This window comes from Embiotoca jacksoni, unplaced genomic scaffold, assembly GCF_022577435.1.
Source record: "Embiotoca jacksoni isolate LCO1_2020_lvr unplaced genomic scaffold, fEmbJac1.0.p SCAF_61, whole genome shotgun sequence".
NCBI classification, from domain to species: Eukaryota; Metazoa; Chordata; class Actinopteri; family Embiotocidae; genus Embiotoca; species Embiotoca jacksoni.
In genome coordinates this window covers 1,483,305-1,498,631 of record NW_027185416.1, presented here as the reverse complement: position 1 = coordinate 1,498,631, position 15,327 = coordinate 1,483,305, and the positions used below count along the sequence as shown (strand labels likewise).

At 37.7% G+C, this 15,327-nt stretch overlaps 1 protein-coding gene across 3 annotated transcripts in view; it reads left to right on the top strand.

Moving 5' to 3' along the window:
- The window catches only part of LOC138213574 (coiled-coil domain-containing protein 85A-like), a 29,939-nt gene extending 18,057 nt beyond the window's left edge, over positions 1–11,882 (top strand). Inside the window, exons 3-5 of one of the 3 annotated variants that reach the window (XR_011179536.1) lie at positions 2,383–2,490; positions 4,475–4,532; positions 6,315–6,343. Coding sequence is in view for 1 of the 3 variants with exons in the window: in XM_069174766.1 (XP_069030867.1) it covers positions 4,475–4,532; positions 6,315–6,330 (74 nt within the window). In the remaining 2 variants the exon portion in view is untranslated. Of the gene's footprint in view, positions 1–2,382; positions 2,491–4,474; positions 4,533–6,314 lie in introns of all 3 variants that reach the window. The other 2 variants (XR_011179537.1, XM_069174766.1) reach the window with 2 other exon arrangements.
- Positions 11,883–15,327: the final 3,445 nt, after the last annotated feature.

Genomic DNA, 15,327 nt, shown 5'->3' with positions numbered 1-15,327 from the left:
AGTGTATGTGGTGTGCCAATAATAAAAATGCTGAGAGACCAGAGGATGTCTATGTGGAAACCAGTGACTTATTTAGCAACTGAGAAGCTGGCGATAATGGCCTTAAGAGCAGAAACTCTTCCAAGTTTAATTTGATTTCTCAGTTTAATCTGTGCACAGCATCTAAATAAACACGAGTGCATCCACTTAAATTCACACTTATGGAGTAATTTAAATGTTCATCTGTCAGTCTTGTTCTGAAGTTACATTTCATGGCATTCGCGTCAGAAAAAGCTGCTTCACAATGTTACGTAGACCCAAATATAGCAGATATTTTAAGAGCTGCTCGTTGAAGGTTCTTATAGTTCTCTGGTTTTCCTAGTTTCCAGGAATGCTGTGGATGCTGTTGAGATTTTTGCAGGACATCATTTTGGAGGATTATGACTTCCATCTTCTCCACAGGATTGAAACAGAACATTTCAGCCATCTGTCCTGAAATCTCGCATATGTCCGCCTCTATGAAAGGGTGGGCATTACTGTTGTTGCTTTAGAATCCAATATTTTGTCACATTTTAAAAAAAATATAAAAAAAAAATGATTGTAATCCTTCTCTAAATGTATTATTTTTTTGAATGAGGATTTAAAAAAATAAATAAAACAACAACAACAACATAGGCATATTGATAAAGACCAGACCAATGACAATATGGATAAAATGAAAGTAAAATTGGGCCTATAACCATAACCACCTCTATAACTGGCTCGTGGATAAAGTCTGATTGTGGAAGGATGATTAAATTGCAGTTCAAATCCATTTACTATCAGGCTTGTTTTACATATGTTTTGTAAATATTACAGAGTGCATTTTTTAAAATGTATATTGTTATGATAAGAGCCCAAACTTATGTGAAACTGCATTGTTTTTCATTAAATAACTGCCCACACACTTCCCATGCCCTCCAGAAACCTAGCAGAACCCTGCAGCGTAAAATTCCGTAGAACATCGCTTGATGAGAAAAGTACAACCTCAATTCTGTATTAATTTTGTATAAAGAAACATGTCATCAAGTTACAAAGCAATCTATTTAAAAAAAACTAAAATAGTTGCGAAATCAAAAACAATGCAATTACAAGATGACATCATAATTGTAGTTTCACAACAATTGATGGTCGCCTGGCAGTGATTAGGGATCTGCGGAGAACAGAGGCAGCTTGCACTGGCGGTAGCAAGCTAAAGGCTGAAGCAGTCCCCAAGGAGTCTTTCAAGAACATACTATTACTTGAGCTCAAATCAGCTGATCACAAAATGCAGTGCACTGCACAGTGCAGTGTTACTGTAATTTGAAGTCATTAAAGCCATGAAGAAAAAGTGTTATGCAGGTATTACAGTGGCAGAACTACAACAACAGCACAGCATAGCAACAAAGCTAAGATGTAGCTGATGCTGACAAATCAATAGAAAGAGTAAACACCATACAATAAGCCACATCGACAGATGCATTGGCTATTATGAATACTGATTTATATTACACATGATTCCGGCTACTCTATTAAAACACAGTTACTTTGATGCTGATGAAGGGGAGCATTACCTTGGCAAAATGAGTGTGACAGTATCAATGTGGGGAAAGCAAGAAAGATATGGTGAAGACAAAATGCTGTACGAGCAAACGAAGATGGAACCTTGTGTGATGCATGTGCAAGTCGATGCTACTTGTTTAAATGTGTGTGAGCATGCTTTAGCGTGTGTAATAGAAGTCTGTGTGTGTGCGTGATCAGAGGTCCAGTGTTAAGGACAGGCCTGCTAACTAGGCCAACAGCTGCTTCAATGACAGTTCATCTCCAGTCAGCTTTGAAGCTACTTTTTTCGTCTATTATTTCAACATGGGAACATTTTGCAAATCAATGGAGCTTATATTCAATTACGCTTATCAACACACACGGGTTCCCCCACACACATACAACACACTCACATGCATGTTCTCACACATATATTTAAAATCACATATATTTAAAATCCCTTTATGTGAGAACATAAAAACCACAAGTGTGCAGGTGTTGGTGCCAAGCCTGCTTTATCTGTTATGTATTCAAATAAATGCAGCCTTATCACCTTGTGTGTGTGTGTGTGTGTGTGTGTGTGTGTGTGTGTGTGTGTGTGTGTGTGTGTGTGTGTGTGTGTGTGTGTGTGTGTATGTGTGTGTGTGTGTGTGTGTGTGTGGAAACGTGGGTGGTTATGATTGTGCATTGCATATATAAGATTTTCTTCAAATTCAGAAAAGCCACCACTTTGTTCCTCTTTTATGTGTTTGTGTGTCCAATCTTCCCTCTCCTTCATCTTAACGCTCTCTTCTCTTCTTCTCATCCTTCCGTTCTGTACATCATTCTGCCTGACACCCTCAGTGAGATGCACTGAAGCAAAGCAGAGCGCACAGCTGTGAACCAGCCCAGAGGCCTGTTCTATCTGTGTGTGTGTGTGACAGCCTGGACCACTAGGACTCGACCACAAGCGTAAGCAGGTCAACATGAGAACGAGGGCAGTCTCAGTGTTGAATTGAGAGTGAGAGAGAAGTGGAGTAGCACATGTTGATCCAAAAAACTGTCCGTGTTTGCTCTTTAATTAGAGTATTCATCACCTACACACACACACACACACACACACACACACACACACACACACACACACACACACACACACACACTGATGACCACAGTCATTGGTCAGCCTCTTCCTCTCCACAGCTGCAGTGTCACATGCTCACTTGAAGTGGTACAGCACATTCAACAGGCCTGGGTGTTACTATGGTAAAGTGTCAGAAACGGGTGGCTATGTGACAACAGCATGCCTTTACTTTCCCTGCCATCTCAAAGGAGTCGCTTTGTGCTGGTAAACACTGCACATCTGTGTTTGGTCATCCTCATGAGGGGATTTGCAATATAAATATTCCACCAACACTGTCCAACTAATGCAGTAGGACCAAGGGCTGGGCTTTGATAGCATTTTTTTTTAATCCAAATCAACCGACAACTCACAGCCCCCTATGCAGTTCATAACACCACAATATCAATGACTTTCGGCTCACAGTGCCCTTTATCAGTGTTGGTAATACATTTATTTTTCCCAGAGCTTTAAGCGTGCAGAATTTTTCTTACAGTCACTCCTCAACATCGTTTCACCAATTTGATTTCAGTATAGTGGATGCCTTTTTCAGTTTGACATTAAATTAATGGAAGTGTTTGGTGTCGATAAGACGGAGGTTTTTGTCTTATATCATTGAAGTGCTTTCAACACTGGGCATCAGTTCTCATAATACCAGGGGAATAGGCATTAGTTACCTCTGCCCAATTACACATCATCAGAATGTGGACGCCAACTCGTGGTACCATAAATTCGGTGATTATGAACCTGAACCTTCCAGAAAAGTTTTCGAGTTTCCTGCTGCATACATTTTGGATGGCAGTACCCATCTGCTCCTTGTTCATCCCTTAGAAACTGCCGACACATGGTGCCAGAGCAGTTTAAAATGAATAAGAGGAGCTGATTTGATTTGCCATGATGAAAGTTGGCTGGTACACACCTACTAATTGTCAATTCGTCCTACTTCACCACTGTGGTTTGCTGCGCCCCAGTTGCGCCTGCACTTGTGTTCACCACCATACCAAACAAGTTTGCCACACCTGCTTGCGCAACTGGCGCAGTTGTGCTGCGCCTAAGCTGATGTACATAGGGTTCCCTGAGTCTGGTTCTTTCAGAGTACCTGACTTAAAAAGTAATACTACACATTCATCCAATCTATATAAATCATCACTGGATTTACAACACACGGACAGTGAGAGAAATGTTTGTGTGATGTGTAGAATGATGCGAGTTGTCTTCTAACCTGTCAAACTGAGCTGACATCCTTGTTTTAGATGCATTCTCTCTGTGGCTATAAAAAAAAAAAAAGATCTGCTGGCAGTGAAACAGAGCAGAATTCAAGAGCAATTTATAGATTACAGCTTCCTTTTCCTTTAATCAGAGTAATTATATGTCTGGGAGACGCTTATAATATTTGATGTGACTAGTTGCGACATTATTCAGAAACATAAACAAGGAGTCACAACTGGACACATGAAGCAGTTTTCACAATCCTTATAGCACCGGGTGGAATGTTGGTGTCTTTGGCTGTGCAGCTCCTCGCCTAACTGAAATCATTAGAATTTTAACAAGGTATTTTATATTATTAAAACAAGAAAATATTCAGATTCTGTGGTAGAGAGAGAGGACAGGAGATGACGGCTAACAAACACTGCCTGTGGCAATTCATTTTTTTTAAAGACAACCAAACAATCAGCCAGTGGTTTAAATTTGCACGCACGCACGCACGCACACACACGCACGCACGCACGCACACACACACACACACACACACACACACACACACACACACACACACACACACACTGACGATGAGTGCTGTTACTTTATGATTATTTCTGTTGGTTTCTTTTGCAGCTCTGATATCTGCTGGCTGTTGCACCAACTCCTGTCGAAGTGTAAAGCCTTGGGACAGGTGAGTCGCATAAGCACCAGCATATATAAAGAAAAAAAATCAAACAAATTCTACGTTTATTGATTTCATGGCTACTTACAGAAAGTGGAACACAATGAGCCTTCAACACAACATCTCGCACATTATGCCCTCATAAATATGTTACACGTAAAAGGTTCATAAACAGTTGCCTAATTTAACATTTAGCAGAAATTGAGCAGCTGATCATTGGTTTGGAGCTGTGTTACCTGATGAATGTAAGATCCATATTTTCTCTCTTTTTTTAATCTGTTTTTCATCTCCACCAACTCAAACTTAGAAAAAATATCACCAGCTGTTGGTGCATGGGAGGGCTATGGTCAGGATTTTAAGACTAGTTTCTAGTTTTGAAACAATTTGTAAATAGGCAGAACAATAACATGCAATTATTTTGATGACTGATTCTCTGGTTCCAACTTTTACAAAGGGAGATTTTGCAACTTTTCTTTATGTGTATGTATAAATATAGTATGTTAATATGCCGACTTCCTACTGAGGTAATGAATCTGAATTTCTATAGAATTAACCCAAACAGGCTAACTAGTTTATCACTGGCAACTTAATAAGTTAATACGTTTTTCACATTTTCTCAAATTCACATACTATTTTAACCATCGAAATATATTTACTCTCAGTGGGTTTTCTTTTATATGATGTTGTTAGTGCTGTATTAAAGATATTTCCACAATGGCAGAAATGTAATTCAGGTTGAGTAATAACAATAGAATTTTGACTCTACAACCAGCAGATTTAAAGCCTCTAAAAACAAAACACCTTTGAATGTTCAGAAGTCCGATGTTAGGGTGGATTAAAAGTTTGCTTTCTACAATTCTGAATCAATTCACAATGCCAAAACCTGATTTTTAGAATAACAGATAACATTATGTTGATGAAATTAAAAAAAAAGAGACAACTTAAGAGCACGGTACAGTACCCGGATGGTATCTAGTGTTCATATACTAGAGTTCTCTTGAAGTCCCTCTTCAAAAACGGCAACATTTGGGCACATTTTGGATTGGATCACATGGATTTGCATCACTTTTGAAAGTATTCACACTTTGACAGTCCAAAAACACCCATGTGAACCCTTCAATTCCTGCTCACTTTATTGTGCGATATAGATTTAATTTTAAAATGGACATTACAAATACTTTGTATCCATTTCCATACAGTCTAATGTTAGAAGGCATTATTTAATGGCAGCTACTAGTTTGGTGATATTCTGACTTCACTTTCAGGAGCTACCATATTGCTCAGATGTATACACAGTCTGTGGTGCTAACACTGCAGTGGAGAGGTTGATTTCCACTGCTGGAATGTGTAGTAGTCAAAACTGTACTTTGGCAAAACAAGGTTTTTCTGTGAGAGGCAGTTTGAGAAAATAAGTTTCATGTGTAATTATAGAATTTCTCATCAGGTTGTGAAACCCACAAAATGAAAGGAAATCACTGACAATAGGACTTTTGTAGTAGTTACAGCCTCCAAATTAGTAGCAAATACAAAGTGGCTTGCAGTATTGGAAAAATCATGTCTGTGTGCGTGTAGTAAAGGTCAGCCTAGTGTAACCCATGCCTTAATGCATCACTGAGTGATGGCACAGAGTTAATATTTAATAATGAAGCATTTCCTAATGGTTGAATACGTCAGCCACCATTTTTACCTGGAGAGGGATGCATCCCTGCATTCTGCTGGGCACAGGCTCCATACACATACACACACAGACACATGTAAAAACACACTTTTCGTTTGCTTTTTATCTTTCAGCTTCGATGCCTCCTGACCACAACATGCCTCCTGATCAGATGCTGCTGCGACAACACACACCCCAGAGAGAGACACAGAGGAATGAGATAATTGATGCATAACTAAGTGGATAAATGATCCCAAAAATCAAAATGAAGCAAGGAAAGGCGAGGGAACAGATGAGTGAAACAAGCCAACAAAGTGGCAAAACACTGGAAACACTTGAACACTCTCTGGCCTGTCTGCTCTTCCTGCTGCTGCTGCTCTATGCATTTCCTGTGGACCACCAGAGAAGACTGAATGACATTGTGTGGATGGGCAGAGGCTTGTTCCTACAATGCCATAAGGAAAAACATGAAATAAATAAGACAGCCGAGAATCTATGTGTTGCCAACAATATAGTCCTACCTCTGGGAAAAGATAGAGCCCCTCTGTGAAGTGCAACTTCTCCTGATACCACTGGATGTTACAGCCCCATCTCTTCACAGCCAAGCCAGTGATCATTTGAAAGGATCCATTTGCAAACCCAACTTGTGATGGTGGTACCTACTTTTGTTGAGCTGAATTTAAAGCACAAAAGTTACTAATACATTTTCATTTCAAAGAAAAACATTCTCTTGGGTAATTTTGATAGTTTTGGCCATCATTCTTAGCAATTATAATAATTTTGTACTAACCAAAGTGACTGATGAGATTTGGGGACAAGAACGTATTACAGCAAAGTCCAAAAGGACAAACAATGTGAGAAGCTAAACATGTTCAGACAGGTGGTAAACAGACTGTTGTGCAGGTAAATTAGATCTGTAATGTACCCTCAAATGTAACCATGGCCAGGGGAGGCAAAACTACATGCATTCACTGAGCCCCAACAGCAGTGCATAACTGATTTTCCAAGTTTAACCTGCATTGTAACATGTTTTGCTTCTGATGTCTTTATTACATAAAAGAAGCAGCAAAGAAATTATGGTTTATGATGAAAAAAGAGAATAAAGAGACTGGAAATGTTAAATGTCACAGGGCACTTTATCTTTCTCACAGGAGAGAGAGTCTGGTGACTGATGAAGACACCAAAGTTTTTTTTGGCATACAAGACAAAAGGCTTCAGTGTCATTGAAAACCTTCCCAACAGAATGATTTTAAAAATGTTTTCTCAAAAAATACTTTTCCCCAAAATAAGGAACCTGAAAAGGTTTGTCCTATATTCAGGTCAGTACTGTATTTTCATGTAACATAATTAGCCTTATTACAGTGTACTGACTGTGTTGTCACAGATGTATCAGAACTAATTTACCCTTGCTGCTGCATGACTCAAACATTTTAACAGTGAATTCCTATCAAATTTGGCTTTTAAAAAGAAAATGTTTAAAAAGAAAAAGTATGGTTAAAATTAAAGCACTGCACCTCACAGATAATCATGAATGTAGCAGAATGAGCTCACAAAAACAATGCAGGGTCATGCGATTTTTGCAAACTAACACACAACATATCCTGAGCATTTTATATTGTCCTATTAGTATAGACCCCTGGCTGCTGAACCTATATATAAAAACTAGGGATAACGCTTGACCAGAAATTTTCTTGTCAGTACCGATACAAATAAATTCTACAATTCTCGATACAAATTTTATTACCACAGCAAAAAATAATCCGATGAAATGAATTCACCGCAAAATGAAAAACTTAATTTAAGGCAGTAACAACAGTGGGTTGCAGCCATCCTCTACAACCCCGTTTTCAAAAACAGGTCGCTGTGTAAAATGTAAATAAAAACAGATTGTGATTGTGATTTGTAAATCATGTGAACCTCTATTTAATTTAAAATAGAACAGAGACAACATTGTCTACAAAAATTGTATTGTTTTATGAAAAGTATTTGCTCACTTGATTGACACATGATAAATACATTTGTGAAAAATAACAGGGAAATATTGATATTACACAAAACAGTGACAAGTTTATCAAAACTCTTCCAGTTTCCTTGCACAATATGAGTTATTGTTATTTTTTTCTGTGCCTTGAAGGTTTGGATATGGTTGGCTGTTTTCATTACAAATACTCTGTTTATAATGTGTTTGCATTCGGGATTTTAGTCAACTATTTCACGTCCCTGATTATCTCACTCAAACACTAAATATGTCCTCACACTAAACATTTATTTTTTAGGTTTTTTTTTAATAATATACTATTACCTAACCCTCGAGTCTACCTTGAAGTTAGAATTTTTGGATGTTATAGGGACTTGCTGTACAGATTTATGTCTCCACTGGTACAAGGTTATTGATGCTGATAGAAATGATGGTCCAAACTATAAAACTAAAAGTCAGATTGTAATTAAGATAGGTTATTATTTGAATACCTTTGACTAACAGTTAAACAAACCGTTTTCTTCTTGAAGAACAAAGTCAGTTTGGAATCTCAATCACCCAGCTAGCCAAATTAAAATGAATAAAATCTGACAGCAGTTTCCAGCCGTTTGCCGTGATAATGGGTTGTACCAGCACAGCTAACAATTACCTCCAGTTTGAAAAGAATAAGCTAACTGAGAATCAAACATACAGTTGCCATGTTTTAAAGTACGTGTAGAATCTGTGAAATGTCGTTCCTGTGTTTATGGCATTTAACTAGGGTGCTGTTATTTAAAGGGTTACAGAGAGAAAATAGAGGGATGTATGGGGGGATTTTATATATGTTATTGTATGGGAGAAGAAGAAATGGTTTGCTTTTTCTCTGTTCTTTCTTTCAGCTTTTGTGTCAAGGTCTGTTTCAATACCAACAGTGTTAAAGAATTCTAAACCTTGTGTTAGCTTTCAGTAGCCTGGCTGCGCCAGACTCTTGCTCACAGCTTTTTCTTTGCTGTGATTATAGTCTGGACACCCTCTTTGTATTAACATTCAGACACTCTGAAGGGTGGACCAATTGGCTACCAGTGTCTGTGCTTTTTTTTTTTTTTTTTCTTTTTTTTTTTAATGTAGTTGGTAGAGTTTTGGCTGGTTTCAGCCATACTGACTGGTTAAAGCTGGTCGAAGAGTTTCATAATTAACCCCAAGGTTTAAATGCAATGACTAAAAACAATTCCTTATGGAGCTTACCCAGACCCATATATTCACTCAGTGAATTTGGATCACACCAGAATTAGCGTTCAGTCATATATTTCAGTCCCTCCAAGCTTTTGCAAGTTTTTTTTATTTTTGTATTTGTTGCAATCAGACATTCATTTGTATGTAAAAGTTATGCATTTCAGGTATAAACAACCATGGGCTTACAGTTAGACAAAAATTCCTGGGTCATAAAGATGCAATGTAAAACACACTTAATTCTCGTGATAAAACCACATTTCCCATAAACCCTGTCACCTCTGGTTTAGCCAGGCATGGGCTTTGTTTTGATGATGAGAGGGGGAAATTGAAGGGCCTTGCTGCATGCCAATGAAGCGTTCTTTTGTTGAAAAAGTTTTGTTTGGAAATTCTTACTTTGTGCCGTAATGCTTTCAAAAAGCTTCCATTGAGTACCTTTACTGCAGATATTGTGTGGATTTAAAAAAAAAAAAGCTATCCCTAATGGGGGCTTTGGTTGAATTAGCATTAATAATTGCAATTACTTTTTGATTTCCTGGAGGGACTGATATATGGTGCTCTGTAGGTGTGTGTGTGTGTGTGTGTGTGTGTGTGTGTGTGTGTGTGCATGCTTGTCATTTTCCACACCGCTGAGTATCCAGCTATCGACAACATGCCTTGAGAAAGATTTTCTCACAGCATGGTCAGGAAATAAGGAGTTACAAAATATAGTCCAATCAGTGCCTTGAAACCATTTATTCATCATTAAAGTAGCCCAACTATTGATTTTCATAAATGTTTCGTCATTGTCTTTTGCATAGCTTTAAATAAACATAACAAATCTTAGTTTATACTAACAGACTTACCATACAGGGAGTGTAATGTTGCAATGGATTCAATTAGTAACGCTGCTGGGTACAACATTAACCCTGTTTTTTTGTCCGCCTTTGTTAAATCTTTGGAAATTAAGTGGTGCAATTTGCAATTAGAAATTTCTATTTGCTTGTTACTTTGACACTGAAGATAATTTTCAGGCCAGTTTTGAAGTTTTTTGTATTAATATTATTTTAAGTGGATTCATGAAAATGTACTTTGAGACTTGAGAAGGTTAAGACTCCGACATCAGATTTAATTTACAGCACTTGGGGTTAAAGATTTAAAAGTAGGCTATTTTAGCTGCTGTTGCTGCTTCAACTGTCAATTATGTTAAGTGGGCAATAAGTAACCTTCTGTTGTTTTTAGAACACCTGGATGCAGCTGTCCTCCACCTCATACCTTGCCTTCCACAAGTCTGCTCTGCAAGTCTTCCCCAACATAACAAAATGATTCCCCCACAGTTATTAAGGTACAACATTAGCGGTAGACTTAGCACCAACGAAATATTAACAATATTCAGGGGTGGATTTTATTCATTAATACCAGCTGAATAGTTGTTGAGAATTTCCAGTTTGAACTGCAAAAAGACAAAACACAGCCCCTGTTTATCATCCGAGTGATGCAAACTGGTCCCTTTTCTCCAACAAAAGTAATTTTCCTCTTCATATACTGTATTTACAGAAACCAGTCCAGATTACTTTTATTTTCCTGCTAACTCAGAAACTTTTCATTTGCTGCAGTTTATTTAGATGTTGACTACTATGTATGTTATAAAATAACATTTCTATTTCAAACGAAATTTTTCAATTACAATGCCGATACAAAAATATGAAATCATACATTTAAACAACTGGTTTCATTCATATGCAGACTCCTAGTTTTCAGAGTATCGGCAGTGTCGTTTATTTCAGAGTTTATGACAGAACTAAAGCTGTATTGTCTGTGGATTTTCAGCTTTCTTTAATGAATAACTTCTCCCATGTACAAATACCTTACTGTGTTCTGCTCATTTCTCTCTGAGATGGGAAAATAAGTAAATGCACAGCTGCAAAATATTGAAGGTCAAAATATAAAAAATAAATGATTTACTGACTTAGCAAAGCGGAGGTTTATGTCACAAATATATTCTAATGGAGATCCACCACGGCTGCTCGATTTCATTGCAGTAATCTCAGTTTCAGCTGGATTCATGTTTGGTGATATCTGTCTTCATAAGGGAGATAGTTTTCTTTGAAACAGGGCGTTCATTACCAGATTAAATTATCAAGATGTGTTATCCTATTAAAACTGGATGCTTTGGATGTATGGAAAATTTAATATTTTACTCAGTGCATACACACCTTGACTCCTCACAATGTACACAAAAAGACATGCACACATTCATCTACTCTGAATCCATGCTGTATAACCTCTTAACCCTGAGGCTGTTTTTCTTTTTCTTCTTCTTTTTTTTTTTTGAGGGGGGGGTGGTGATCGATGCAACAAGACAGGAACTATAATATATTATCATAGACTTTATGTTTTCAAAAAGTCAAGAGTAGTATATCTGCTTAGTTTTATAAATATATATCTACAGTTATTATTTTTGACTTGGTATTATATAATAATTATATTCAGAGATGTATACATCAACTAATAAAATGTCTTTATGTAAAATTGACTCAATTTGCAGAAAGTGTTCTTTGTACAGTATACATGTGCTTTTATCGGCTACATACACACATATACAGCAGAATCAGAAAGTATTTAGACCCCTTCAATTTGTGTATACTTTTTCCTATCGTAAATTTGAAATGGATACATTATCCATCAATCTACACTCAATACCCCCTATGACAAAGTAAATTAGAAAATATTTGAAAATGTCATACAAAAAGGGCCAGCTCTGTCCTGGGCAGTCCTCTGGACTCCGTAGAGGAGGTGGGTGAGAGGAAGATGTTAGCCAAGCTGACATCGATCATGGACAACACCTCTCACCCACTCCATGAGACTGTAGGAGCTTTAAGCAGCTCCCTCAGTGGCAGACTTGCAGGAAAAAGCGCTACCGCAGGTTGTTTGTTCCGCCTGCTGTTAGTCTTTTCAACACCACCATAAAATAATGTGGCACTATTCATATTCATTTTATTTCATTTTATTGCACTGGTGACTTTTCCCATTCATCCCAAACTGTATTTAATTATTTTTATTTATTTATTTTTTTTGTGTATGTAGTCTGTGTGTGTGTATTTATTCATTGCTCTTTTTCATATTGTGTTCACCTTTTTGTTCTTTCTATTCTGCTGTGATGACTGAATTTCCCCACTGTGGGATCAATAAAGTCAAAAATCTAAATCTAAATCTAAATCTAAATCTAAATCAAAGATATAAATCTCTCATTGGCTCTAGCACTCCAAATTAAATTATGGTCATTTGCATCTTTTTTTCTTTAACTACCCTTGATTTGTATCGAGAACATCTGTTCATTCCCTGACATATAAAGTAGTTTGTGTATCCAAGGTCCACAATTCACAGTGCATGTCAGGCCAAAAACCAAATAATATGTCAGTTGCTCCTTGGTTCTGTCCTACTATCATCTGTCATACGATCAGGCCTGAAGACCAGGTGACCTTGGGATGCACCACAAACTCCAAGAGTGGGCCGTTTTGTCAAACTGAGTATCCAAACAAGAGAGGTGACCAAGATCCCAACTGTAACTGTAACAAAGCTACAGAAGTCCTACAGAGATGAGAGAACCTGCTGGAAGGACATACAAGGCCAAGAATGGATGTGATAGGCGAACATACAATTTAAAATACAGGCACTTCACATAATAAAGCCCCTACAACAGAACTTTACAGCATTATACAGAAGAACCCAACAATTCCCACATAAGCTCGGGGGAGAGGGGGTCCTCTTTAAATGAGAAAAACCTCCAACAGAGGGAAGGAAAAACTCCCATTTAACAGGAAAAAACCTCCCACAGAACCAGGCTCAGAGGTGGGCAGCCATCTAACTTGACCAGTTGGGTTTAAGAGACATTCTGAGTAACTTGTTACATGTAGCGGAGATACGCGATTAAATTACAAAATACTTTTTGTTTGCTGTTCTTTAAAATTAAAACATTTACATCTTCATTCAAGTTATATGAAAGTTGCAGAATTCGCTGATATAGATGCTTTCTCATTCAGATAAATATTGTAGAGTCCCTTTTGATATTTCAAATACAAATACTATGAAAATTTTAATTTTGTATTATTGAGAAAAAAATACGAGCCATTTGTAGTTCCAGTTAAATGATAGATCTGTCTGTTAAAATATGTAATCAATGTAGTCAATTCAGGACCCAACTGCTGCCATTTACTACATGGTAGTTTATGATGATGGCTGGAGCTGCTCTGCGGCAGCACATTTTGCTTACGGTGCACATATGGTTGCCCCATCAATAACTTGTAGTGTGTGTATGTGTACAGTAAACAGCTCAAGCTTTCTTTATGTATTCATTCACATGCACAATGTATTGGTATGCATGTGCTGTGTACAGTGAACAGATTGATTTCTAGCTGGCTGACTGAAAGAGGAAATAGTCCACACGTATTTTGAAGATTTAAAAAAAAAGAAAAAAAGAAATATGAATCTTTTCAGCCACTGTGATATAGGATATAAGAGAGTGTGGCTGTTCAAACTGGGCACCCACAGGACTCCTTCATGGCGTATTGTGTTAACTTTCTGTTTAAAAACTCACAATGATAATCCTTGAGACTTGCTTTATATGTCAGGTAGAGGATATGTCCTGGTCATAAACTAACCCTGAGCATGATCAGATAGATATCTACTGTTATGGACTTTTTTCAAATGCTGTGTTGTCCATTTACTGTGAAACCTAAATATGATTCAAGAATGGTCAGAAAAAAAAAAACAAGGATTCTTACACTATCCAGATTTGTGAAATCAAGAAATCATGCTCTCATTAAAAAGACCATGCTCTTGAATAAAGCCTCAAAAGATCTGGTTTGGTCTACAAGCTAAGAATGCAAGCTGAGTCTGCTTGGCCCTCCTCCTGCTAGCCCTGAAGCTGAGGGCTTATTTTTGGACAACAGGAGAAGTGGGCAGTTACGTAGATCTCATTTAACATGCTCTCTTTCTTTCTCTTTGTTCTAAATGGGCAGTCATAAGTAAGTAATGGGCAGTGAGGCAGATAGTCAAGATAAATGTAGGCAAATTTCCTGTGCACATTAATCCCCAAAATCACAAGCACACACACACTCATGTACACACAGAAACACACACTGCTTCCTGCCTCATTGACCCTACTTGTTCTCACATAATTGTGTGCTGAGTCGGGACAACTGCTGGCTAACATAACCCCCGCCACAATGGTAACAGACCTAAACTCTCCTCCCTTGCCATGATGTGATTATCAAAACTGAGAAATTGTGTACATCCTTTGTCAGGAGACAAGCTACAGTCTCTGCAGCTTCAAACATTGCAGTAACAATCTATCATGACAATCTACCACTGTATCCATTCCAAAGAGGTTTGAGCTCTTACCTGTTCAGATAATGGTAGGAAATGCTCCAATTACCGCTGCTGGGTATTATGGGTTTACATCAGCCACTGATGAATCCATATCCAACTCAGTTTACTGACAGCCCCAATGACTGCCTCATGCCATGGCAGTATGTGGCAGACAGATAATGAATGGTTACTTTTGTTAATTCTTTCTCAAAAACAAACAAAATATATGCTCTCTAGGACTCTATTTGACTCATGGATTGATGGAAGGACACAGATTATTGCCAGTGGTTTCTCACTGTTGCACTGACCTGTAGGTGGTGGTAAAATGCCCAGATGTGCTGCAAGTTGCCAATAAAAGCAGTGATGAATATGAAATTCCCACTGAAACGAGACAGGATTTGAAATACTTTAAACAATTAACTTTAATTCAATTCAATTCAACTTTATTTATGTAGCGCCAAATCACAACATAGGTTATTTCATGGCACTTAACACATTAAAGTCCTTACAGCAAGACGTTACAATATTATACAGATAAACCCAACAATTCAACAATTCCCACATAAGCTAGGAGGGAAAAAAAAAAAAAACCTCCTCTTTAAGGGAGAAAA